At 45.3% G+C, this 27536-nt stretch overlaps 1 protein-coding gene across 1 annotated transcript in view; it reads right to left on the bottom strand.

Moving 5' to 3' along the window:
• The window catches only part of smoc1 (SPARC related modular calcium binding 1), a gene marked incomplete at its 5' end in the record, with an annotated part of 99574 nt that overhangs the window by 18731 nt on the left and 53307 nt on the right, over nt 1-27536 (bottom strand). The window contains 5 exons of the mRNA XM_083633704.1: nt 223-276; nt 2680-2924; nt 4086-4191; nt 10714-10796; nt 14607-14799. Of these exons, the coding sequence (XP_083489830.1) occupies nt 223-276; nt 2680-2924; nt 4086-4191; nt 10714-10796; nt 14607-14799 (681 nt within the window). The remainder of the gene's footprint in view (nt 1-222; nt 277-2679; nt 2925-4085; nt 4192-10713; nt 10797-14606; nt 14800-27536) is intronic.

Below are 27536 nucleotides of genomic sequence, written 5' to 3'. Positions count from 1 at the left end.
CACACATGCACACAGACAGACAGCTCAAGCCAAGGGTTCAACAAAATGAAAACATCCTGGGTTTCTTCTCTAAAGCTTTGCAATGTGAAGAGACGTCTGCTGCATCAACTAGCTGTAACCAATCCAATCTATCACCAGGGTGGATGTTAACAGATTACACATCAAGCCACCTACAGCACTCTCAGACAGTAGGGTTAATGAAAGTGTATTAGTTTGCCTTACTGAACAAATTTGTCCCTTGCCTTGTCCCTTGGTTGCCGTTGCTCGTAGAACTACCTGCAAAAGAGAAAAAGGATTTAAAAAGGCTTGACATGGATTTGAGTGTTTACTTGTTTTAACTGATCCGTCTCTACAGTAAGTGATTCTGCAGAATAGGGATTCTCACATGTTTAGACTCACTACCCCCAAAACAAAACAGTACTGAGCAGAATGTTTGACACGAAATTGCGATTTTTATCATCAGTGAGTGATCAGTAGCAAGAGAAGAGTACATACACATTGCATATAGACTTCACTTCCAGTTTATTTGTAGATTTATTACATTATCAGTGACATCACAATTGCTCAGCAGTATTTTGGCATGTGCAGTGCACAATTGCTCAACTTCGCATCACTGATGACATCACAATGCCTATGACATCACTGATGATGTCACAATGCTATGCTATGACATCATCAGGGCCTATGCCATCATCAGTGATGTCATAAGATGATTTTGGTCAATAAAGATGTCACTGATGACATCATCAGTGCTGTGACATCATCAGTGGGACAAAGGCGCGCGAGATGCCTAGATCCAGGGGAAAAAACTTGGAAAAAAGAAGAAATATATTGGAATATATTCCATTAATCAGCACGAGGCCTGCAAACATCATGTCCCTCACTTCCGTGGAACAAAAAGAAACACTCTTTCCTGGTTTGAAAGTTGACATATTAATTTGTGTGTAAAATGTATTTCATGACCGTTGGGGCTTTCAAATCTGTTAAATCCTCACTTCATCATTTCAAAACACACAGGAGTCGGTGTGAAAATAAGCATTATTTTCTTCCTCCCTGAAAGATATGTGGCTTGTTGCTGACAGCAGCGCCTGTAACAGATGCTAATGATGTCAATTAGGACTGAACTCACGATGAGTAGTTACAGTTTTCCACACTTCCGGCCCAGACAGTGTGTGTCTCCATCCACGAATACATTAGTCTTGCCTAAATATTCATCACAGAGCGCTGAGTGGAGTGGAGCAGTGCACCTTGCTTGGACTGCCAACACATCTGTTTGTCACATGCTCCACAGTTACTTACTTCATTCCTTCCCCTAAATGACAGATTGTTTTTTTTAACCACGACATGATGATGAAATACTAGCGAAAATCGAGCATGTGGGAATACGGCTCTTTAAATAGTTTACAGTAGTCTCATTTCTTTGTCGATTTTTAATAACATCTTAAAACAATCAAGGGCCAATTATGTATTTTGTTACTTTTTTTTCAGACCTTCCCAGCACACATGCTGTTTTTCAGCAACGCCCTACTATACTTCATATTCATCACATTTACACACACATTCACACCTGGCAACTGGCTGGGGCAATGACAATACACACAAACAGACTGTGGAAGTGGAGTGAATGAGCGCTCAGTGCCTTGCCAAAGGGCTCCTCAATGCTAACTGTTGGAGAGGAGATTCATTCAGTCTAGCAAAGATTTTCCCAGCTGCTCTAACAGAGTTTATGACCCTCCAATGTGGAGGTACCAAAAATTGCAGTTCCTTGAATGGCCATTTGAGGCTGGCTCCTCCCATAGGGAGTCATTCCCCATTAACCCCCATGTTAAAATGCCCGACGTTACAGGTGACATAAAGATGTTTCTAGCCTGCTTCAAAAAACAGTTTTGGACTCTATAGCCAATTTCACCGGTCATGACAACTGTAGGGGGGGTGATTTATATTTTATATAACTCACCAATTTAGAGTAAAAATAGATGATAAAAAAGACTGTTTTGGGTGTGATTGACATTTCACCTTTCCAGTGATCACGCAGCTTGCCAGTCACGAACCAATAGCAGGTGGCACTGTGGCTCTGGGAAACCCCCTCTGGTCCAAATATGGACACAAATACATCAGTTCTGACTCAAAAAATGAAAGAAAATGGCAGCAGCCAAAATGCCAAACCCAAGGTTTTAAAACTGGAATCCACAAACCACTACATCCATCTTTTTTTTTTTTTTACAGTTTATGTCCTCCAGTCACCCCCCACCACCCTCCCCTCCCCCTCTGATCTCTCCTGAGTCCTGGCCCTCCTCCCTCCCTCCCTCTCCCTCCATCCATCCATCCCTCTCACACACTCACTCACTCCATCTCTCCCTCCCTCACTCTCACTCTCACTCACTCCCTCTCTCCCTCACTTACTCTCACTCATTCACTCCCTCCCTCCCTCACTCAATCACTCACTCACTCACTCTCACTCACTCTCTCCCTCCCTCACTCACTCACTCACTCACTTCCTCTCTCCCTCCCTCACTTCCTCTCTCCCTCTCTCACTCACTCTCACTCACTCTCTCCCTCACTCACTCACTCACTCACTCACTTCCTCTCTCCCTCCCTCACTTCCTCTCTCCCTCTCTCACTCACTCCCGTGCACTCCCTCCCTCCCTCCCTCCCTCTCTCACTCACTCACTCACTCACCCTCCTTGCTGACGCCCAGGCAGCCTTTCAGCTCCTGCAGGGAGATGGCCCTGTCCTTGTTCAGGTCACAGTAGTCGGTGAACTTGCGCGCGCATTTCTTGGGTTTGGCTTTCTTCTTCAGGTACCTCTTGAACGGCTTGAGTTCCTTCTTGTTGATGTCGTGGCTGCCATTGATATCCAGCTGGGCGAAGTACCAGTGCACCACCCTCTCCTCTAAGGTGTGGCTGGGGTCGGGCTCCACAAACCTGCCAAGACAGAGGCAACAGAGTCAGAGCAAACAGATAGCAAAAAAGGCAGATGAAAACAAAAGTAATTTAAAGGCACTAATACCTGGAAAAGCACACCATCAATAGCATAGCATGCTGCACAGACATGACGTAGTTAAACCAGAAATACAGAAATTCAGAGTGTGGGCGTCCGGGTAGTGCAGCGGTAGATTCCCTGCCTACCAACAGGAGGGTCACAGGTTCGAGCCCCCATGTTACCCTCCGCCTTTGTCGGGCATCCATTCCATACAGGCACAATTGGCCGTGTCTGTGGGTGGGAAGCTGGATTAAGGGTATGTGTTCTGGTCGCTGCACTAGCGCCTCCTCTAGGCACTCGGGCGCCTGTCCAGTGAGGAAGAGAACTGGGGGAATAGCACGATCCTCCCATGCGCTACAGTACGTCCTGCCATGGAAACTCCTCACTGTTGGGTGAAAAGGAGCAGCTGCTGACTGCACATGTATCGGAGGATGTACAGTATGTGCTAGGCTACATGTGGGTGAATTGAATGAATGCCTTATTTCTGGATGTTTCACATCTAATTATATCAGTTCACAGTGAAGAGGTTTGGTCCTTTTTGTTGAGTTCTAATCCAATGAACTCACAACATCCTTTGCCAAAAAGACGTTATTCTTTAGTTACTGCAGACAGTCCTGCCGGACTACTTCTTGGAGGAAGCTGGCAAGTTATTTTAGCTTGAAATAAATCATTTTAATTCAATATTCTGCTTTGCGTCAGAGTCTTGAATCACCCAGCCAGGGCTTATTTTGCAATAATGACTGTCTCACTGTGCACTATTCCTTATATAACATAACACACTGTATGCCATTTGTGGGACGGCTTTTATCCAAAATCCAGTCATTCAGTCCCATCAGTGTAAACATTTTTAGCATGGGTGGCACCAGTGGGAAGCGGACACCGAACCGTAGCAGTGTTAGTGCCAAGATCTGGTTCCACTACACAGAACCCTGCCAGTGTTAGTGCCAAGGTCTGGTTCCACTACACAGAAACTAAATATTAGCAAGGGAAGCAGTCTCAAGGATCGCAAAGATTATTTGAGGTGAATGAGAAGAGGTTTAAGTTTCTCCATAAAGAAACAGTACAGGTTTACAGTGAGGTACATTATAGTCAGTAGCACTTACCTCCCACCACCAGAGGGGGCTGGTGAGTTTATGGCCTGCACCATGTCTGTGGTGAGGGCATCTAACAAGCTTGTAATGAATTCCACTTTCTTCCCCTCGGGGCAGCCTGGCACAAATCAAAGACAAAAAACACCAAAATTACCTTCCACAACTAATTTGAGTCATTACGGCGCAGTGTAGCACAGTATGAAAGATGTAAAACGCAAAAGGGGGTGTTCCGCAGTAAAAGTACACATGCAAACCATGTCCAAAGCTAAATGGTAAACCAGGTGTATCAGACCCCCCTGCTAAATGTCCTACTATATCAACCAATTACTGCTAAATTTGTGTGTGAATACATTTTCCATTGAGGTGAGACATTGTTTGGCTGTTTTGTAAGGCTGAAGGAAAAAGCGAGTGGGCCAGAGTTGAGGCACATGGGGAGAGGCCGAACAGAAGTGTGCGGTGATAAGAGAGCTTTGTTGGGCAGCGCAGACCTGTTAACTTTTATGACACGATGCTGAACACCTTGGGTAGCTCTTTTTAATTGCCCAGATGTATGCCTTTAATGGCGCGCTCAACCAGTGCAAATTTTTCTCTCCTAATTGTGTCTCTTAAAGGGAAACTTCAAACGCAGCTGTAAACTAATCTTCTCATTCTGTCTTTTTTCTTGATACAGTCTCTCTCTCTGTCTTTCTCTCTCTCTGGGTCTATCAGATTCTCAGTTGCACCCGCCCCCTCTCTCCATGCCTTTGTGGCGTCCTCGTCCTTGGCTCTGTCGGTTCTTTTCATTCCCATTCAGCTGGCTCATGGCGTTCTGTGCGAGGTGGTCCACTGCCCCCGCCAGGTGAATCCAATTAGCATTTCCTACAGCGCGACAAGCTCGGAGAAGCACTGCCTCACTGCGCCTTAATCCAAGTGTTAAATTGGGACGTTATTGAAGCGCAACCCCTCTCGTATGTGGCAAGGTGGCAGAGGCACAGCCCCTCTCGTATGTGGCAAGGTGGCAAAGGCACAGCCCCTCTTGTATGTAGCAAGGTGGCAGAGGCACAGCCCCTCTTGTATGTAGCAAGGTGGCAGAGGCACAGCCCCTCTTGTATGTGGCAAGGTGGCAGAGGCACAGCCCCTCTTGTATGTGGCAAGGTGGCAGAGGCACAGCCCCTCTTGTATGTGGCAAGGTGGCAGAGGCACAGCCCCTCTCTTATGTGGCAAGGTGGCAGAGGCACAGCCCCTCTTGTATGTGGCAAGGTGGCAGAGGCACAGCCCCTCTCTTATGTGGCAAGGTGGCAGAGGCACAGCCCCTCTTGTATGTGGCAAGGTGGCAGAGGCACAGCCCCTCTTGTATGTAGCAAGGTGGCAGGGGGCACAGCTCCTCTTGTATGTAGCAAGGGGACAGAGGCACAGCCCCTCTCGTATGTGGCAAGGTGGCAGAGGCACAGCCCCTCTCTTATGTGGCAAGGTGGCAGAGGCACAGCCCCTCTTGTATGTGGCAAGGTGGCAGAGGCACAGCCCCTCTTGTATGTAGCAAGGTGGCAGGGGGCACAGCTCCTCTTGTATGTAGCAAGGGGACAGAGGCACAGCCCCTCTCGTATGTGGCAAGGTGGCAGAGGCACAGCCCCTCTCTTATGTGGCAAGGTGGCAGAGGCACAGCCCCTCTTGTATGTGGCAAGGTGGCAGAGGCACAGCCCCTCTTGTATGTAGCAAGGTGGCAGGGGGCACAGCTCCTCTTGTATGTAGCAAGGGGACAGAGGCACAGCCCCTCTCGTATGTGGCAAGGTGGCAGAGGCACAGCCCCTCTTGTATGTGGCAAGGTGGCAGGGGGCACAGCTCCTCTTGTATGTAGCAAGGGGACAGAGGCACAGCCCCTCTCGTATGTGGCAAGGTGGCAGAGGCACAGCCCCTCTCGTATGTGGCAAGGTGGCAGAGGCACAGCCCCTCTTGTATGTAGCAAGGTGGCAGGGGGCACAGCCCCTCTTGTATGTAGCAAGGTGGCAGAGGCACAGCCCCTCTTGTATGTAGCAAGGGGACAGAGGCACAGCCCCTCTCGTATGTAGCAAGGTGGCAGAGGCACAGCCCCTCTTGTATGTAGCAAGGTGGCAGGGGGCACAGCCCCTCTTGTATGTAGCAAGGGGACAGAGGCACAGCCCCTCTCGTATGTGGCAAGGTGGCAGAGGCACAGCCCCTCTTGTATGTAGCAAGGGGACAGAGGCACAGCCCCTCTCGTATGTGGCAAGGTGGCAGAGGCACAGCCCCTCTTGTATGTGGCAAGGTGGCAGAGGCACAGCCCCTCTTGTATGTAGCAAGGTGGCAGAGGCACAGCCCCTCTTGTATGTAGCAAGGTGGCAGAGGCACAGCCCCTCTTGTATGTAGCAAGGGGACAGAGGCACAGCCCCTCTCGTATGTGGCAAGGTGGCAGAGGCACAGCCCCTCTTGTATGTAGCAAGGGGACAGAGGCACAGCCCCTCTCCTATGTGGCAAGGTGACAGGACCTCTGGCAGGCTGACACTGGGTCGGGGTCAATTTGATTTGATCTCCTTTACGAGCTGGACTCAATAGAGCACTGCAGGAATGAGTCCGGAAGTAGCATGTTGGATCTTACGGGGAAAAGCCAATGGGGCAGTAATTTGTGTTCAGCAGGATGATCTCACAAACGTGAACCACTTTTATGACTTTTGAAACGTAAATAGGGGTTTTTAAACACGATTTTTAGAAAACGCTTCAAAAGACAGAAAAGTGATTCACATGTCCGGGACTTCCAAATACGTCATCCCTGCAGTACTCTATACCTTTAAGGTATCGATCGAAATAACCCAGTAGTATCGAAACTTCCCCAGTCAAACGATACCTGCATTCAATCCTTTTTGTACACAGATCTAGAAAAAAATTACTATTTGTATGGTTTTACTCGCAGCCAATCACCGCAAGCGACGTGACATGTGCAGCAGCTACAACCCATACACTCTGTGGTGGTGAAGTGTATGTGACGGAGATAGCAGTTCAGCATGCCAAGATGCCACCAACACTTTCAAAAGAATGACAAAAAAAGGGTATCGAATGAAGTACTGTATTGGTATCGGTACTGGTATCGTATATCGTATGGATACTAAAGTGTGGATACTACTCTGTTTAGTCTCCTTTATGAAGCCTCACAGCCCGGGCAGGTTGGGAAACATGAGATTACTGACCTCATCATGAGTGAGCTGTATGCAGATGACTGACCTCACCATGAGTGAGCTTTATGCAGATGACTGACCTCACCATGAGTGAGCTTTATGCAGATGACTGACCTCACCATGAGTGAGCTGTATGCAGATGACTAACCTCGCCTTGCTGTATTCAGATTACTGACCTCACCTTGCTGTATGGAGATTACTGACCTCACCATGAGTGAGCTGTATGGAGATTACTGACCTCATGAGTGAGCTGTATGGAGATTACCTCATGAGTGAGCTGTATGGAGATTACTGACCTCACCATGAGTGAGCTGTATACAGATTACTGACCTCACCATGAGTGAGCTGTATGCAGATTACTGACCTCACCATGAGTGAGCTGTATACAGATTACTGACCTCACCATGAGTGAGCTGTATGCAGATTACTGACCTCACCATGAGTGAGCTGTATGCAGATTACTGACCTCACCATGAGTGAGCTGTATGGAGATTACTGACCTCACCATGAGTGAGCTGTATGCAGATGACTATGCAGATGACTGACCTCACCATCAGTGAGCTGTATACAGATTACTGACCTCACCATGAATGAGCTTTATGCACATTACTGACCTCACCATGAGTGAGCTGGATGCAGATTACTGACTTCACCTTGCTGTATGGAGATTACTGACCTCACCATGAGTGAGCTGTATGCAGATTACTGACCTCACCATGAGTGAGCTGTATGCAGATTACTGACCTCACCATGAGTGAGCTGTATGCAGATTACTGACCTCACCATGAGTGAGCTGTATGCAGATGACTGACCTCACCATGAGTGAGCTGTATACAATTTACTGACCTCACCATGAGTGAGCTTTATGCACATTACTGACCTCACCATGAGTGAGCTGGATGCAGATTACTGACTTCACCTTGCTGTATGCACATTACTGACCTCACCCTGCACGATTTCTAGGGACTGAAGTTTAAAAAAATCAAACAGTTGCCTCTCACTGCTATTTGCAGCCACTAACATGCAAAGTTGCCTAGTGTAGATGTAGGCATGAAAATCATAATTGAGTATGTCGCAATAAAGTCATATATCATATTCATTACACATAAATAGAGAGCACTTCAACATCTGAGCAGAAACTACCGTTTATTTGCTAGAAATAGCATATCAATTCTAAAATACTTGTTGATACACAGGATATGACCACACTTTTCAAGGCAAAAAGGTATTTGGTATTTAATTCCGGACAAAATTCCATTCCTGAATTGACTGGACTGGGAGTGAACAGATCCCAGGCCGCGGTCTCAGGGGGAAAGCCAGCCTGCTTCCCTTTCTCCTGACAGAGCTTGTATTGTGGGCGGCTGAGAGCGGAGCTGCTAATAGACTGCCCTCTCCAACATTCCTCTCTCCCCCTGCCTTCATGTGACTGTGATGAAATATTGCTCTTTGTTGTGGCGGTTCAGAACGTCCCACTACAGTACATAAAAATATCTCCACTCAGCCGCCCAGCCCGCACTCTCCAACACCCCCAGGCAGGCAGCGCCCCCCGCGGCTTCCCCGCCCGCCCGCACCACGCAACACTCACACCTTCCATAAAACATACCGCACATCTGCTGCACAGTCAGGAGGCAGGCTTGACTCTGTAAACTCACCAGATGGGGAATTAAATAAGAGTTACAGTGCAACTTTAAATGATGGGGAAACTGAAGGGCAACAAAAAGAAGTGAGCAGTAACCGGGGGCAGAGGAGTACGAGCCCAGGTTCTGACTCCAGGTGGAGAGGAGGGTCTCTGATCTTTCCTCCCAGGGAATCCAAAGCGTGATGTGGTCGATTCTTAAAGAGCGCGACGTTAACATCATACGCCAGCTTTGCTGGCGTGATGGTCACAAAGGATTATATTTAAGCAGCAGAAATAAATATCCAAGTCTTTACAGATGGCAAAAAGATGGGACCTCATTTGTGGAAAGGTCATTCGATCATATTTGATCTTATCTCTTGGCGGGCGCAGAAAATCATGACAAAGTAGTTATTTACAAAACCTCAAAATGACATAGAAACGGTCATAGCTCTATGTCATGTTTATATTAACGAGGTATCTCGCACGCTACGCGGGCTGCGTGGGCTCGCTAACTCGACCGCTGCGCGGCCTCGCCCACCCTGCAGCTCGCCGAGCTGACCCTGCAGCTCGCATACGCAGTTCGTACACTGCGCGTTGCATACGCAGCTCGGCCACTACACGGCCCGGCCTGCTCTATGACATCACTGGTGATAACATCATCAAGGATGACATCAATACGTAATTTTGTAGGCAGCACATGTTCCCGCACCCTTTTAAGGGGAAAACACAAGCCTCTCCCCGTTCACTTCAATGTAAAATAGCACTACCCAAAACAATAATAGAAAAATAACAGAATCAATCTCGTTTATTAAGTGACCCCAAAACACCATGACATGACAATATTACAACTCGCCTGGCCATACAATGGGCAAGATATACCGGAAATATTACTTTGACCCATCTAAAATCATGTGACTCATGTCACATGTGACATTCTTTTTTTACAGCGCCGTGATTCACGGAGCCCAGCGTCGTTGTACCCGGCTACTTGGCGGCTACTACTAGACTGACGAGCTCAGCGCTGCATGGCCTCGCCTGCCCTATTAGCGCGTGTGCAATGTCTCCCTCTCTTTCTCCCTCAGTCTATCTCTCCCTCAGTCTCTCCCTCCTCTCTCGTCACGTCACCCGCACGGGTACTCTTTGCACCCCCTGAAAGTTTCAGCCTGATCGCACGTAAAACGGCATAGTTGTGGCAAAATTCTTGAAACAAACAAACAAACAAACAAACAGACAGACAGACAGACAGACAGACAGACAAACAGAGTCCACATTGCCAAATTTATATATATATATATATATATATATATATATATAGATAGATAGATAGATAGATAGATAGATAGATAGATAGATAGATAGAAAGAAAGAAGATGTACAAACATAACTGATAGTAAAGCCGAAGACAAGTATGGTACTGGTAACGCCGAGCTTCATATTTAGTGGCCTAATAATACCGATGGCGTTGACATCTTTCTTCAAAATGATAGGCTTGATAGGCTTAAGTCGTTACAGATTTATATTACAAGGCCAAGTATTGGCAGTGTGCAGAAACCTGTGAACTGAGGCGTGAGGAATGCAAAATTCATGATCAAACTGTTCCACATTAAAGACAGCAATCAAGAAAATATGTGGAAGTCAATGAAGCATACTTTTCTGTCAGTGACAATTTATCTGACATAGTCTCTAGATTATGCTGATCTGTTCTGTCACTTTATAGTACATTTGGTGTTTGTTACTGTTTTGTTTTTTACTATACTCTTGTTTGGACTGCACTGTGACCCCAAGAAAAAGCTTTTGTATCATAATAATAAAGCTGAGGTTGAATTGAAAGGAAGTGGAAAAGTCGTTGCCGTCTAACCTGTCAGGTCTCGGCCTTGGAAGGGATCCTCGGTGTCTGAAACACGAGAGCGCGCGGCACCGTCACAGTCCGGTGTCTGGTACCTGTTACACAGAGAGGAGACCACAGAATGAATGGCATGGAATGATGGAAAGAATAAAGAATAAAAGAATAAAATGTGTGAAAAATTTAGACTTCAAAGGAGCTGATAGATTTGATTAGCTGCAGAAAGTGAAATCAAACATTGTCTGGACTCTGGAACCGAAAAGTCAAAGCACGAGAAACACCACAAAAAGATTTTCCTGTTGTCCTTCCAGGCCTCAAAACAATCGAAGGTCCTGCCAGGAGCGTCCCAGCAGGAATGCAGCTCAGTTAATGTGAGGGGAAGTTATAAAAGTAATGATCCACACAGTATCTATACTAAACTGTGCTCAAGTCTTTCTCTTCATCGCATTCACTCGCACACCCAATTTCTTCCAACACTACCTATTTTTAACCCTTTCTCCTGCTGTGCTCCTGATTGGTCATTTCTCCCATTCATCTCCTGATTTCATAGTGATACAAATCGAACGGGTATTTCTGAGTAACCTACAGTATAGGTAAGTATAGAGAGGTTTCTAGATCAGATTAAACTAGATGACCTAAGGCATCCATGTCATGCTAGATTGTGGGGGAAGGGGGCTAAATAACGCTCAAATTTTAGGCAAAACTTTGGCGAGGGAGCATTTGGGTTAATTTGCTGATAGGCTACTCCAGAAAATGCAAAGCCTATTGTGGGCAGGTATGGCACGCACATACACACACACATGCTAAATGTGGTAATTTTTTTCGCCCCCAGATTTCCCGCCCATTTTTCGCCCCAATTGTGCTTGGCCAATTTCCCACTGCTGCCCGGGTCGCTGCTCCACCCTCTGCTGATCTGGGGAGAGCCATAGACTAGCACCATGCTTCCTCTGACACATGCGCAGTTGCCAGCCGCTTCTTTCTGGCAGCTTCACCGGCAGGATGTACCACACAAGATCACGCTATTCCCACCAGTTCCCTTCCCTCCCGAACAGTCGCCCCGACAGACCAGAGGAGGCGCTAGTGCAGCGACCAGGACAAATACCCTCAATCCGGCTTCCCACCCGCAGACACTAGCCAATCATGCCTGGACGCCCGACCAAGCCGGAGGTAACACGAGGACGCAAACCTGCGAACCTCGTGTTAGGTAGGCAAGGAACCTACCGCTACCCTACCCGGACGCCAAAATCTGGTCTCTTAATTGTGATGTATTGTTTTTTGGCTTTTATTTCTATGCAATGTATGTTCTTTTTATACTCTGTAAACATGATTCAATTTCTTTAAATAAATTAAATGAATTAATGTGACTTGACTTGACTGAAGCTTTGTTTCAAATCCATTAAAAAACTGTTCAGCATTATGCGTGACATGACTAGTTTTCTCCTGGCCATTGTATCGGTGCTTCTTGAATAGAATGGAAAAAGGAACATGTGTGTCCCATTTGCCTTTCTTTTCCTTTTTTAAACAAGTAAAAGTTGTCATTTGTTTTTTCCGCAGTCTGCAGTGCCACTGTTCCAAGTTGGGATGTCTGATGCATGACTCGGCACATCGTTGTCCAGAGGAAAGCAACGGGGATGAGTGACATGTGTGGCCTATTCCAAATTGCAATATATCCCCTTTGGAAAAACAAATTCCCTCAAGTTCATCATTCATTTTTTCTGAAATATGGAGGATCTGGTCTGTAGTGTTATGATTTGATCAACCAAGGACTTAAGTTACCTACAGTGTCATCCTTTATAAAGTAATGTGATTTCTTTTAGGGTTCAATCATTTTCAAAGAGTTGGTGTCACTTCTTTCAAAAGGCTGGTATCTCACTTTAGAATTAAACTCTTTAAGGTTTAAACTATTCAGCTGAGAGGGTGGTTCGCAAACTGGGGGTTGGGACCCTCCAGTGGGTCGCAAGATCATTTTGGAGGGCAGTGTCAGTGTCAGTGTCAGGCAGTGTTAGCTGCAGCTAACACTGCCTGAGGAAGACCTGCGTGGTTGATTGGTTATGATCATTGTTTGCCCGTAGTACATTGAAGATATATTCTGTTTTGTAACTGCTTGTACACAGAAATATTACTTCGCATTAAATATTGCCTAAAAAACTCCAAGTAGCTCCCCATTTTTTTACTTTGTATACTATTGTCTTTTGAGCTGCTTTGGTCCACACTTTTTGGGATATGGAAAAAAAATAATTTATTACAGATAATACTGATTACACATAATACTGATTATCTATTGTTTATGTAACGGTAGCCAGCCGTCGTGCTGAGCAGTGAGTAAATCTCACTCCCCGAAGCCTTAAAAGATGCTCTAGTGACAGATGCTAGAGCCCATATGGGTTTTAGCCTACTTGATAGTGTCTGCCTCCCATGCCGAAGGTTCCCGGTTTGATCCCCAACTGCAGGAGGATTACACAACAGGTTACATTGGGGCTGTGACTCGGATGGGAGTGAGGGGGAGGCTGTGGGGGGAACTACACAATGCAGGTTACATAGATGTATTATCATGTGTAATTTCACATTTCTCTCTTTTTTCTTGTAGAATGCAGAATCTTTTTCCAGCCTCTAGGCCTCTTCTGATAATGAAATGAAAAAACCTGAAAAGAGAAAATCATTCTTTGGTTGAACTGTATGCAACCTGCGATGGGGGTCACAGGTAAGCATCGCTTTATTCTAAGGGGATTTATCGATTTGACCGATATTTACCGTTTGAGAACCGGTGATCTAAGACACGGGACCTTAGTTATCCTGTTCTATCTTCAAGATGTCTGTGCTGGGAAAAGCTCCTATATGGCACATCTTGTAAATCCTCCTGGAGTAAGAATGATGATGCGTCACGGGGAACAAAAACAGTTCATCTGACCCGTGCATGTTTACAATCCCTCAGACATCCAATCTCTTTGTCTTTGTCTCGTGTTGTGTTTCAAGTTGTAATTCATGCTCTAAAAACAAAGCATGAAAATCAACATCAACAACCTCGGCAACATGAAAAAGTGAAGGATGGGCATTTCATTTATTCAAGCTTTTCTCATGTTGCCTCATTTCCATCGCTCTGACATACAGCTGCCGCAAAAACTCATTATGCCGCCGCCATTTCCCCGAAAGCAATATAAACAGTAGCAACGGCAGTGAAAAGAAACGTCATAGCAAGAGCCCAGTGTTTATGGCCACCGAGCCGATATTCCCATCAGGGCTTGAAACTAATTTCTTTGCCAAGTCAAATTAAAGGTCTTAGCAGCTGACGTAGTTTTTAAATATAGAATTGACGGACTGAAATACCGCAGACAAAATGTACCAGCTTTGGGGAAAGCATTGCTGTCATCAAAGTCACTATACTACATGACATGACCTTAAAGTAACTCGTTACGTAACAATGTTACTACTTATTAAAAGTAACATGATAAGCAAGATGGCTTGTGCTCCTACGTGTGTTATCTCTGGAATCAAAGATGTCTTATTTATGAAGAAATCCTCAAAACAAGATTAACATACAGTATATGCCTTGTAAATAAACAAGGGTGATCACAAATGTATTTTCTGATACACGAACAAATACCACCTGACTTGTGTAATGCCAACCATCACCTGAATAAATGTCAAACAATTACATATATATTTCCAATAAATAATATAATAATCATCATCATCATCATCATCATCATCATCATCATCATCATCATAATATATGGCATTCAGCTGATGCCGCTTTAGACTTACATAAAGTAAACTCAAGTTCCCAGATCACCAACACTACAAGCAAACAAACCAGCAAATACTGCAAAGGTCAAAGTCACAGTTCCCAGACAAGAGGAATAACAAATGTGACTGGTGGTGGCTCGTGTTCATTTAGTGTGTTATATTACCTGGTGGAGGTTCCAGGAATGGGCCGTCCCGTGTCGACCAGAACACACCAGCAGTAGCCTGTGGACTGGTGGCACTGGACGGGCTGGTAAAGGCCCCCCGGCCCGCAGTCTGGGATGAAGATGGCCTCCCGAGGGTTCTGCCGCGCCTCGTCCAGAGCGCTCTGCCTCTCCTGGTCACAAGAGGGAACCTTCTCTAAAACCGTGAGAAACACACTCAATACACAGACATACCACTGGGAAGCAGGACACACAACACTGCTTGGTGATGATGTTGTGGGAGACAGGGTGGAAGATGGGGGAATGCATCCAACAGTAAACTGTGCAGCATCAGAATAGTCACTAATACTGTATAAAGCCAATTCAGGATGATCGCATGCAATAGTCTCTCAAGCCAGTCTATCTCTTCCACAGTCTTTGAATGCTCCAGAGACAGTCTGTACTTCCGCCCATTACAAGTTGGCCAGAGGAAGTTGTCATCTTCCAAAGAAAAGAAAAACACCCTTCAGACCAGAAGGAACTTTGATGGTTTCCGATCAATCATAAGTGGGGAAATGAGCAGATACAGTACCCGCCTTCGATGGCATTCAACCATCCACAAGTGGGGAAATTAACGGAAATCTCACCTTATTTTGACGGGATATCCTGCCTTATTTTTTGACCAATTTTGAGACCTCCAAAGTACAGATGGGTATGCGGGAGCATTTGCAAATTGTGGGAGCCAACACATCTGTCTTAAGAAACGACATGCAATAGCTGATATTTAGGCATTTAGACTTAATACAGGTCTATATTCATAGTATTCTGTTACATCACCACACAACCATCTTTGTAAGAAAATAGGTGAATGTATGACAGCCACAGCCATAGTATGGCTGTAGTACACAGTATGGTAAAGCGCCATATTGCATGTGACATCATGGCAATACTATGAATATATCATGAGATATGTTGTGTTGCCTGGTGGAAAAACATATCTATTCCCCTTTCCAGTTCAGTTCATTGCCTTTGTTTATGTCTCATGTCGTGGTCAACACTTTCAAAATGAATGATTTTCAGGCTGTTTGAGGACATCTGCACCTTTGTTACGGTTTTCTTTGAGTTTTTGTCACTGTTATCTCCAGCCTCCCTAGGTCAAGTTACCTCTATAACCAGCATTTTCCCCCACTGATGTGGAGTGTAAATAAACAAACCAGACCAAGCCACAGCAGGTATGAACAAATCGGTATGCGGCAACATCTAACTTCTAACGCTTAAAGACCTTTTGCATTCCTTCCTCAGGTCATATTTGCAGATGCCAGGTCTTTATCCAGCACAGTCTCTCATCTGTTCAACAACAGGCGCTTGGCACTTGAGAGATGCTCATGCAACACCTTGTTCCACCACACTGTATTTACATTCACATCCATTTAGTCCATCGCTCACTCTTAAGCCAAGTACAACAGAGCCGTGTGCTGAGCCTGTTGCCGTGGCGATGAAGTATGCTTTTTTTACCACCACTGATCCATTCTTCATTTTACAATCAAGTGTGCTTATGAAGTATTAAAGGGACAGTTCACTCCAAAATACATATTTTTACTCTTACCTGTAGTGCTATATATCCATCTACATCATTTTGGTGTGACTGTGAGTTGCTGAGTTTTGGACATATCGGCCATAGAGATGTCTGCTGTCTCTTGAATACAATGGAACTGGATGGCACTCAGCTTGTGGTGCTCAAAGCACCAACAAGGCTAGGTCGAAAAACCTAGCATATGGCCGGCGCGGGAAAGCGTTGATGAGCCTGTTGTCAGCCAAAGTGGCTGGCGGATTTGAAATTGTACCAGCCATGCACATTTGTTTACCAGCCATGCACATTTGTTTACCAGGCAGGCATATTTTGTAATCCTACTCTTGTGTGTAATTGTGTAACGGTTGTCTTGATTTGGGCGATATGGATCAGAAATCTTATGTTTTTTTTCTCTCTCTTCTGACGCCAGGACCAAAAATACAATGTTTTTTTTCTCTCTCTTCTGACGCCATTGACTGTATGCACACACACAGACACGCACGCAGACACACACACACACACACACACACACACACACTGCAGACACACACATACTTAACGTAGCAGGCTGGCATCTTCGAAGGAGTGAAAGAGTGGACAGTGTCGCGCACACACACACACACACAAACACACACACACACACACATGACACACACACACAGACCTTGAGTAGGGCTGGGCGATCTGGACCAAAAATATGATCTCTCTGTATTTTTTTCTCTTCTGACGCCATTGACTGTATATAAACAGCCTTAACGTTACCTCCACAGTTCAGACTTCACACAACCAAACAGGAGACAAACCAAACAGGAGACAGAAAGTATATAATCTTTGTTTAAGTATATAATAGTACACTTACCGTGACCGTGGCGTCACCGTGGCGTGCAGGCGTGTAAAGACAACTTGCTATAAGTTTGGCATGCAGCCATCACCGTGCACAAACCCAAATCCCCGGAGAAAGTGTATAAGAAAGCTGTGGCGTTAATGCAGTAAGTTGAGAAAAACAACTCCAAACAACTCCTCAGATTGGCGTGCAGCAGAGTCACCATCACCGTGCATAAACAACTCCTCGGATTGGTTCCTACACTCAGCGCAGATTGGTTCCTAGTAATTCGGCTTGTAAATCCGTGACAGAATCGGACCCGACAATGCCTCCTAAAGGGCCGTGCTGACGCAGGCCAAAAAAATACATTTGAGAAACTCAACAGCACTGTCTCTTCCTAGAAATCATGACCCGGTTACTCAAGATAATCCACAGACCTTGTTGTGAGCAGTTTCATGTAGGAACTATTTTCTTTTGACCGAACTTGAGCAGTTTCATGCAGGAACTACTGTATTTTCTTTCGACCGAGCTAGCTGCTGCTAGCTAGCAGCTCGCAGCCAATGGATGTAGTTAGCTAGCAGCTAGTTGGTGTCGTCAAAAGAAAATAGTTCTACATCAAACTGCTCACAACAAGGTCTGTGGATTATCTTGAGTAATCAGGTCATGATTTATCGAAAGATACATTGCTGTTGTGTTTTTCAAATGCATTTTTGTCTGTGCTTTGATCACCACAAGCCAAGTGCTATCCAATTCCATTGTATTGGAGAGAAGGCAGACATCTCTAGCCGATAGCTCCAAAACTCGGCAACTCACACTATTATACTTTTTATAGTACTATTATACTATATGTATAGGCATATTATGTCTGCATGTATATATATTCTCTAATTTGGGCTGCACTGAAAGCTTCTGGTTGGGTAACATACCAGAATGTTATGTTTTGTTAAATATTGAATGTTGATGTGTCTGATAATCCCATGTGGGATGGGTCATGTAATTGTCCTGACACGAAAATAAAATATTCATTCATTCATTCATTCATTCATTCATTCATTCATTCATTCATTCACACCAAAACGATCTAGAATGTAGATCGTTTTGGTGTGAGTTGCAAAGTTTTGGAGATATCGGCCGTAACGGAAAAATATGTATTTTTTTTATTTTGGGATGAACTATCGCTTTAAGTTCCAACAACAGTCCTATACTAATGGTTCAGGCCCTTGCCTCATGGCCTCACAAGGTGATGACATGGGGCTGATCTGTGGCACACTGGCCCGGGCAGCTCCAGCTCACACAGCTCCAGTAACCGTAGTGAATGGATAATCAGCCCAATATGGTGCGAGTCGCACAATGCCAGACCATTGGAGATCTCCGCCTACCAATTGTCTGGGGACTTCTAAATTCAAGACAGTTGCTAGAACGGTGGCGAGAGAACAGCCTACGCCCCTTTGTCATGTTACCGGAAATGATGCTCTCCCACCGTTATCCTCCATCGTGAAACAAACTGGAGATACAGCTAATCACTTTGTAACATGGAGAGAACGTTTCAGCAGTCGTCAAAGACAGAGGGCTCTATTCTCCCCCTGGCCTTAGGCGCTAAACTGGCCTTAAACGCAAAAAAAAACACGCTTTACGCCTGCCTACCGCTGACTCAGGAGGATATGTTTTTACGTCCCGAAATGCGCTTTACGCTGAAGAGATGTGGCGCAGTGCCAGAATAGGCCAGAATGGGCGTTTCGGCCTTAAATACCAGCCTAAAGCGATCTTCCCAACGGGAATTAATTTTGTGGTTAATGCTTTTCAAAACCAGGCCTTATTCAGCACCTCCGTGGTGACACAGCGCGAGGATTCCCCCTCTCTCGTCTCATCAACAGCGCTGTGTTGGAGACAATTCTTCCATGTCCCAAAAGTGAAAGGAAGAAGTGGCCAAAACAGAGGGACTGAATGGGAAACTATCCATCAATCAGCTAAATATATATAGAGTTATTTCCATGTTGCCTAGACAGTTTGAGCCTCCCAGCTGGCAAAACAAACAGTTTTATTAGCGAACGTGTATTGACGATGCGGTGCGAGCTCCTTTTCAAAGCAACTCTCAGTTGTGTCTGCATGCAGACTTCTCCCTCTCTCCCTCTATCTCTCTCTCTCCCTCTCTCTCTCTCTCTCACTCTCTCTCCCCCTCTCTCTCTCACTCCCTCTCTCCTCTCACACTCCGCCCAAATCCCGTTTGCGCCATGCATAAATGATTTGGCACGCCTCTAATCTGCGCTTGGGCCCGCTGTGATGAGTTATGCTCCCCCGCAAGTAATTGCATCCCCACCATATTTTGGGGCTGTTTTAAATTAAAAACAGGGAGGTCATGTCTACCCAAACAATTATATCATTTTTAAACACTTATATGACTGTTTCTGTATAAATCATTACAATATGCTCCCATGAGGTGGGGATGCGTTTAGCTGCTGCCGGGCGGGGGTGCAAAACTCGGCATAACACCTGGACAAGTGCGCAAGGCGGTCTGCTATCGTTAAGCCAAACAGGTGCGCAAGCGCAAATAGGGAATATCGCCTGTACCAAGATAGGGCCCAGAGTCTGCTACATTCATTTAATTCATTCATTTTTATTTATTTGAATAGGGACAGATACACATACATGTAACGTTTACCAAAACATCTGATGTCCTGTATCATAGCATTTATACTATAGCCCACGCCTAATTTGCAATGTTCAAAGATAGAGTCTGCTACATTCTGGTCAAAGAGGGCCCTATCTTGGCAAAAGCAGTAATTTAGCGCTTGCGTGTGTTTAACGCCTGGCGCAGCGCAAAATCGGCGGCATGCCAAGTCATCTGCTATTCTCCGTGTGGCGCAATGGGATTTGGGTGGTCTTAACCACCTGCATTATTCACAGGTGTGGCCTGGCAATGCCTGGGTGTTACATCAATTAAACCAATCAGATTGCCGTCTTGCATTCCATTTAATACAGTTTGCGCGCTGCATGCTGTAATTCTCTCCATGCGTAAATTTGGACATCTCACAACCATCGCATCATATACTTGTTAAAAACATCTGCAATTTGCAGCTTTTATTAATTGATGCAATTCGGGTTCTTTGGTTGACTGGAAAATAGAAATGTGTTTGCAACGGGGAAACAAGGACATTTCATTGACAATTATATTGCAAGTACTGTAGGCTACAATGTCCAAGTTTTCTCAATTCATTTCCCAGTAACCCCTCTTTGTATTTGTTACTGTTTATTTTTCCACAGAAAACCCGACAGGTCTGGTTGGATAATTTGTTTCAGTAGAATTTATTTATCACTGAGAGCGAGTGCGAGTGAGTGACATAGCCGAGAGGGGGGGTTTGGAGAGAGAGTGAGATGAGAGCTGACAGATGAATGTAGGCTACTCAAAGGGGGGAAATAATTGTATAATAATATTATAGTAGGCTATTAATTATAGTATTGGTCATTGAACTAGTATTGGTGATTAATTAATCTGGGCGATGCAGTATGGTGTGCGTGCGTGTGTGCGCGTGTGTGCGTGAGGTTTCGGAGAGAGAGGGATAGAGAGGGGTAGAGAAACAATATCAGCATGTTTGTGGCTCTTTTGATTGATTGATTGACTTTATTTGTGGAAAAGAGACAATAAAAGATCCAAGGGGTACCATGTAAAAGTGTAAACACTTATTTCCAACATGGTCCCTGTGATAAAGGTTTTTCAGTGAGTAATAGTTGATTGCCTCACCGAATAATCTGCTGTTCCACAATTTTAGCAGCAGAATTTTATGTCCTGGCATTTGTATTTTAATGGGACATCCGTGCGTAATGACGTATTCCGGAGAATAATGGTGCGCTCAAGCGCAGCGGGGTATTTTTGCGCTAAAACCTGCTTTTCAGATGTCTTAGCGCAAAGAGTTGCACGGATAGCAAACGTGAGGATTTAGCGCAGCCATGCCTGGTTTAGCATACGGCACACACACAGCTGCGTTGAGGCAGAAAAGCCGGTGCAAAAGTGGCTGCTATCGTGGCCGGAGCGTAAAAGCGCAAAAGCGCAAACCGGCGGCCCGCAAGAGCAAAAAGCAGATAGCACTGGACGAAAATGGACAAAAATAAAATTATTGGTAGCCGCTCAATATGGAGGAGGCGCTGCCTTTTGTACCCATGGCATGAAGTGGAAACTGACCGTTATCTTGTCTTACAGTATAACTGTATCTGTCGACCTGCCATTGTCATCATCCTTTGTGGTTATCCTTTGTGTATGCATTAATGTGGTCACCAATTAGGCACTCATGTAACTGACTGACTCCCAACATCTGTTTGCATTATTAGTGTTTATGTTCGTTGTACTTTGTATCCATATGGACATAAATAAATAATTAAAATGTGTGTGTGTGTTTAAGAGAGCTGGGCATTATCAATTCAGGGTAAATGCCCAGAAGAACAGGGAGTGATTGACTGAATTCACTTCACAAAACATGATATACAGTCGTGAAACAAAATACAAGCATTTTCTTTATACCTCCACTCTCCGCATGTTAATGATGGAGCTGACAGTGGTGGCAGGTTCAGCGGCAGGCCTGGGGCTTTGTAAGTAGGACCTGGCACGTGTGTGCATTTGGTGTTTGTGTGTGTGTGTGCGCGTGTGTTTCCTGAGCACGGTTGCCATCGCAGGGCTGAAACGTGTCTGTGCACCGAAGACCTTTTTCCCTGCGAAGGCTCATGCTCAAGTGTTCTCTCCCGCCAAGGTTCCTTCACATCTAAATTATTTAGCACTGTTTATTATACAGAGGTTATGCTGGCGCCAGGCGCTGGGATTCCCAAAAGAAAATTGTTTTTATACATAGAAATGGAAAAAGGCTGGACGCTGGCGGTGCAATCCTCTCAGATTTTGTGCACGTGAAATTCAATCTATGACTCTTCTCTGCCTGCCTTGGATATCTTCATTTCTGCTCTATTTGTTATTTGTTTGTTTGTTTAGTTTTGTTTCTCTTGAATTCTCTTGAGTGAATGATGAGAAATTCAAAACCTCAGAAAGCATATTGTCCTGAAAAGACCCACATACACAGAGGGTACAGGAGGGTTGAGGAGGACAGACAGTTAACGGACAAAAGTTGATCGTCGTTCTTTGATGAGAACACGCTTGAAGGGGGCTCTCCAAGCCAAGCAAAACTGCTTTTAAATAATTTTTTTAATCGTGTTTTTTCAGATTTCCCCAGCGTTTTCTCCCCAAAACTTGGCCAAATGTTGTTATTGTGATAACTGAAGTTCAGGAACTAGACCACTCCAACCATTCTCCCTCAATTGCAATCACCTGTGCCTCTCCGACTCAACACCTGCGCTCAATCACAAATTAACTCAATAACCATTGCTTAGCCTACATAAGCATGCCTACTCCTACTCCTCTCCTGTTTGCCAGTCACCACGACCCTCCCTCCCAACCCCAATTCGTTAGCGGGCGGCACGGTGGCCCAGTGGTTAGCACTGTCGCCTCACGCAAGCTCCTGGGTCCCTTTCTTCCCGTGCACGCATGGGTTTTCTCCTGGTACTCCAGTTTCCTCCCACCACGAAAGACATGCATGTTAGGGCTGGTGCTGTCATCTGGATCATCTTTCTTCTCTCCTCCTGCACAGGAACCTGGGGGGCACGATGAAGCCGGGACTTCATCCGGTGAAGCCGTGCTTCACCCGAGACGCTACCCCCACTCAGAGTCTTACCCTCGGGTTCCCAGACGCCACGCCACGACCCCGTTCACAATTTCACTTACAATAAACAACCTTTCCTTCGTACTTGGTGTGGTCTTTGTTAGTGAATTGCCTGTTAGGGTTGCCCTGGTCTTGCTCCACCACCCCCTCTGCCGGTCTGGGGAGAGTTGTAGACGAGCACATGCTTCCTCCGATACATGTGCAATTGCCAGCCGCTTCTTTTTCACCTGACGGCAAGGAGTTTCCCCCGGCACGACGTAGCGCATGGGAGGATCACGCTAGTTCCCCCAGTTCAACTCCACCGTGAACAGGCGCCCCCCGACCGACCAGAGGAGGCACTAGTGCAGCGACCAGGACACATACCCTTAATCTGGCTTCCCATCCGCAGACACGGCCAAGCCTGGCCAAGCAGGAGGTAACACGGGGTCTCAAACCTGCGAACCCTCGTGTTGGTAGGCAGGGAATACCGCTGTACTACCCGGATGGCGGATACCCTCTCTCTATCTATCCTTCTCTTCCCCCCACCACACACACATCATGCACACCCCTTTCTCCTCTTCGCTTCACTCCAATGGCTTTCAGCTGTGGGGTAATCACTGCAATATTGTCTGTAGCATGCATTCTGTGCAGTTAAAGTAGCGGAAATGTAAGTCTGTGTGTGTGTGTGTGTGTGTGTGTGTGTGTGTGTGTGTGCGCGTGCGCGCCCCGTGAATGTGTGTGTGAGAGAGTGAAAGAGAGAGTGAAATGATAGTGACTTACTCTTAGTCATTTTTAACCCATCCGTAGGCACAATTGTGTTTTCGATTGTGTTGCTTTTCAACACAACACATGCCGTTTTAATTAAAAGTTAAACACAAATATACGCTGTCCCACACTACACACGCAAATGGCATGAAATGGGGGGGGGGGGGGGTCGCTTTTAAGATTGTATTTTATACAACATCATGTTCCCAGATGACATGATCACCTTACTGTATGTCCCCTCAAAGCGTTGTTGTCTTTTGTTTGCTGTGTCGCAAGGGAGAAACAACAGTTTGTGAGGTCCTGGTTCTCCACACACACATTTATAAATGGACTTCATGACAGAGCTTTCTTCTCCCTGACTGCAGCATTTGAACAACAGCATGTCAGCGTCTGGCATCACTGCCTCGCCTTGAAAAACGGACTTTACAATACTTTGCCTAAGCAAACACGCTTCACTAACACAATCTCCACATCTCTCTAAATCATAATTATGGGATATCCAGAGACACAGAGCCAATAAATGAATAGCACACTTTATATGCAAAAAGGAGGGCTGCTTTGTGAGAACTCAGGTTTTCAAGCATGCAGAGAGAGAGAGAGAGAGAGAGAGAGAGATTAAGAGAAAGACAGAAAGAAATATAGCCACAAGCGGCCATAAAGGGGTTCAAGCCTCTAGGACTAGGTGGTCTTCCATCCAAGGACTAACCACAGCCAAACCTGCTTAGCTTCCCAGACAAGCTTTTCCAAACCAGTATGAAGGACGGCTAGAAGGAAGGAAAGAAACAAACAAACAAACAAAGAGACACTGATTAATGTCTTGCTGTACCACATGTCCTCTAATGTCCTCGCCTCTGCTTTGAGGACACTAGCAGGAAGGAAGGGAGGGAGGAGAAAGAAAGAAAGAAAGAAAGAAAGAAAGAAAGAAAGAAAGAAAGAAAGAAAGATCTATTGGACTCTGTATGATGACCTCATGCTGTACCAACTCCTTTCAGTTGCAGTTTGAGCGACTCTCTGGCCTCGCTGTTGGGCCAAACATTCTGGCAGCTACCAAGGACAAAGCCCACTGCCAGACTTCTTACAGGACCCCAACGCTCACTATAGACACACAGTGGAGAGACGCTGTAGCCACAGATGCTAGAGCCCGTGGGTTTTAGCCTCCTTGCTAGAGCGTCCGCCTCCCATGCTGCAGGTTCTGAGTTGATCCCAGTTGTGGGGAAACAAACAACGCAGGTTACATTGGTGCCGTGACCCGGATGGGAGTGATGTTTTTAGTTGTTGTTTTTTGTTTTTTTGTTTTTTGGGGGGGTGGGGGTGCTGTGCAGTGAGTAACAGACCTCACCCCCATAGACCTCAAGAGATGCTCTAGCGACAGACGCTTTTAGCCTCCTTGCCTCCCATGCCGGAGGCTCTGAGTTTGATTCCCAGCTGCGGGGGACTACACAACGCAGGTTACACACATACACTCCAATGCATAGAAACGTTTTAATGCACAATCATAGTCACATGCACACATACACACGTCGCCCATGCCTCCCAAGTGATGACATCTCCCCCTCCATCAGCCGTGTCGCTTGTCCTTTGACAACATCGGCTGCTAATTAGAAACAGGAAGCTGATGTTTCCACACACAGATGTTTCAAAGCACTGTCTGTCACACTGAATATCTGTCCGCTAAAATACAGTCGTCAGCCATGTCCTCACCACAGCTTCCCTCCCGGATCTCCATCATTCAAAATGCTGGAAAAACCTCATGCTACAATCAAACTGTTGTTACAGTACGCTGCTTTGCGTGGGAACACAGCATGTACAGTAACGTGTGTTATGCTGAGTTCAAGTGTGAAGTAGATTGGACGAACAGATATGCTCACACACACGTGGACAAGGACACACACACACAGACGCACACACACACACACACACACACACACACATAGAGACAGAGATTCCTTGCTTTGGAGTTTGATGGCAAAATCTAACTCCAGCCAGGTACCCAAAGCTGGCATCACTGGAGTTTGAGTGTTTTTTTTCTTCTTCCTGCGACTAACCGACTAATGAAAACTTGGTCGACTTAAGGTCCAATTATACTCTACGTTAAAGACGGAGACGGAGACAGACAGAGCCTTCTGTCTGTACTCTGCGTTCATTTCATGCGTTTTCTGTCCGTCATCTGAAAGCTTACGAATACGCATGAAATGCAGCAAAACCACATATTACACACTCATGCATTTGACTCTCTACTGCCCACTGGTGAATGTATTGCTTAACATGATACCAACGTGAAAGACGCATGGAAGTATGTGGGCAGTGACGATAATAATGTTTGAAACGGACGCATCTATTTACGTATGAAAATGGAGTATAAATGAGCCATAAGACTCTTCTCATCGACTAATAGATTAATCGACTAATAGGGGGCAGCCCTAGATCTGACTACTTTGACCGTCGGGTAGTAGGCTACAGTATGTGTGTTGTGTAGTGTGTAGTGTGTAGTGTAGTGTGTCCGTGCCATTAGAATGACAATCACTACAAGGAATATAAAACGGATCTAGATGAGAGAGATGAGAGATGAACTTTATTGTCCCCGAGGGGAAATTTGTCTTGGGCAAATAGTGCCGTACAACAGCCACATATCGCAAGTATAGAGGTTTTGACACTGTACATACAACAGACAGGAAAAAACACATCGAGCATACAGTGTGGTCCCTTGCCAACATGCGCTTTCCACTGGGAAATTGTGCCAGCGGTGTAATATAAAAAAGACAGCAAACACTGGTTAGTTCAATTTGGTTCAACACTTCATCCTAATGACTTCTAAGCATATTGCACAGTCATTGTGGGTTTATTGCACAACCCTCATTGCAATTTCCCATATGATAAAGTAAAAGAATTGAAGATAAAATAAATAAAATTTTTGGAGGTACAAACCTCACCTCAAGAGCAATGGAGCACTCAACTAAATAAAACCAGAACTCAGTATAAGACAGTACAATAGAGAGTTCTGCTTTGTTTAAAAAATAATTCAGCTCTACTAATACTAGGACAGGCAATCCAGATTAGTAGAGAGTTCTGCTTTGTTTTAAAAAGAATTCAGCTCTACTAATACTAAGACAGGCAAGATTAGCCTCTATTTGTAGAGAGTTCTGAATAAGGAGTAAGAATAAAAAAAAGCTAAGAGAATAAAATAAAATAAAAATAGTAAAAATAGTAAAATAAATAAAGTAAAATAAAATAATAAAATATAAAAAAAAGTGAGAAGAAATCGACCTGCATGTGACCTGGTTTTTAAAAGAGGTTACAGCAGCAGTGAAACAGCCTCCTACGACTGGGTCCTTACCCGCTCTTCTTGTGGGGAACACCCTCTTTGGGGAAGGGGCAGTGCCGCCTGTTTGTTCAACAGTAACACAGAAGTGGGTAGGAAAGAGAGCTTGAAGCGGTTACTCTTACATCTATACGCTCTGTATCGTCTGCCCGAGGGCAGCAGGTCATAATCACAGAATAAAAGGTGAGATGGGTCATTCAGGATTTTGAGTGCTAGGCTGATGACCTTTTTCTCGAAGATTGTTTGGAGAGGTGCAAAGTCTCTCTTCCCAATCACTTTCATTGCTGTATTTACAATTTTTACAAGTCTCGTTTTGAAGCCACTGCAAGATGATGCGTAGCCTAATGTCCACCGGCTGCGTTACGGCTCCGTGCAGCTGCCTGAACAAACCCACACCCATTTAATCTGTCAGACGCATGCGGGATCCGACACAATAGAACAGGTGCGTAATTTCTCCATACCACATGTATTGCCCATCTATTAACATGGGCGAGAGTCTGTTCCGACAATTTTACCGGATCCACACAGAGTCGTACCGCATCTGGTGTACATTGGGTTTAAGCCTACATAAAGCTGGGCATTCACTGCTTACAAATACACACACACACACACACACACACACACACACACACACACACACACACACACACAAACACACAAGCACATGCACACATGCACGTACAGTAACATACACAGAAACACAGGCACACGCTCATATAGCCTACAGTACACACACATACAAACTATGGTTTGAACGATATGGGTCTTTGCATGGTAATACGCTACCTATATTTTTAGACTG

The sequence above is a fragment of the Poromitra crassiceps genome (genome assembly GCF_964638095.1).
Source record: "Poromitra crassiceps genome assembly, chromosome: 3".
In the NCBI taxonomy this organism is placed as follows: Eukaryota; Metazoa; Chordata; class Actinopteri; order Beryciformes; family Melamphaidae; genus Poromitra; species Poromitra crassiceps.
The sequence above is the reverse complement of the archived record's forward strand: the minus strand, read 5'-3'. Positions and strand labels throughout refer to the sequence as shown.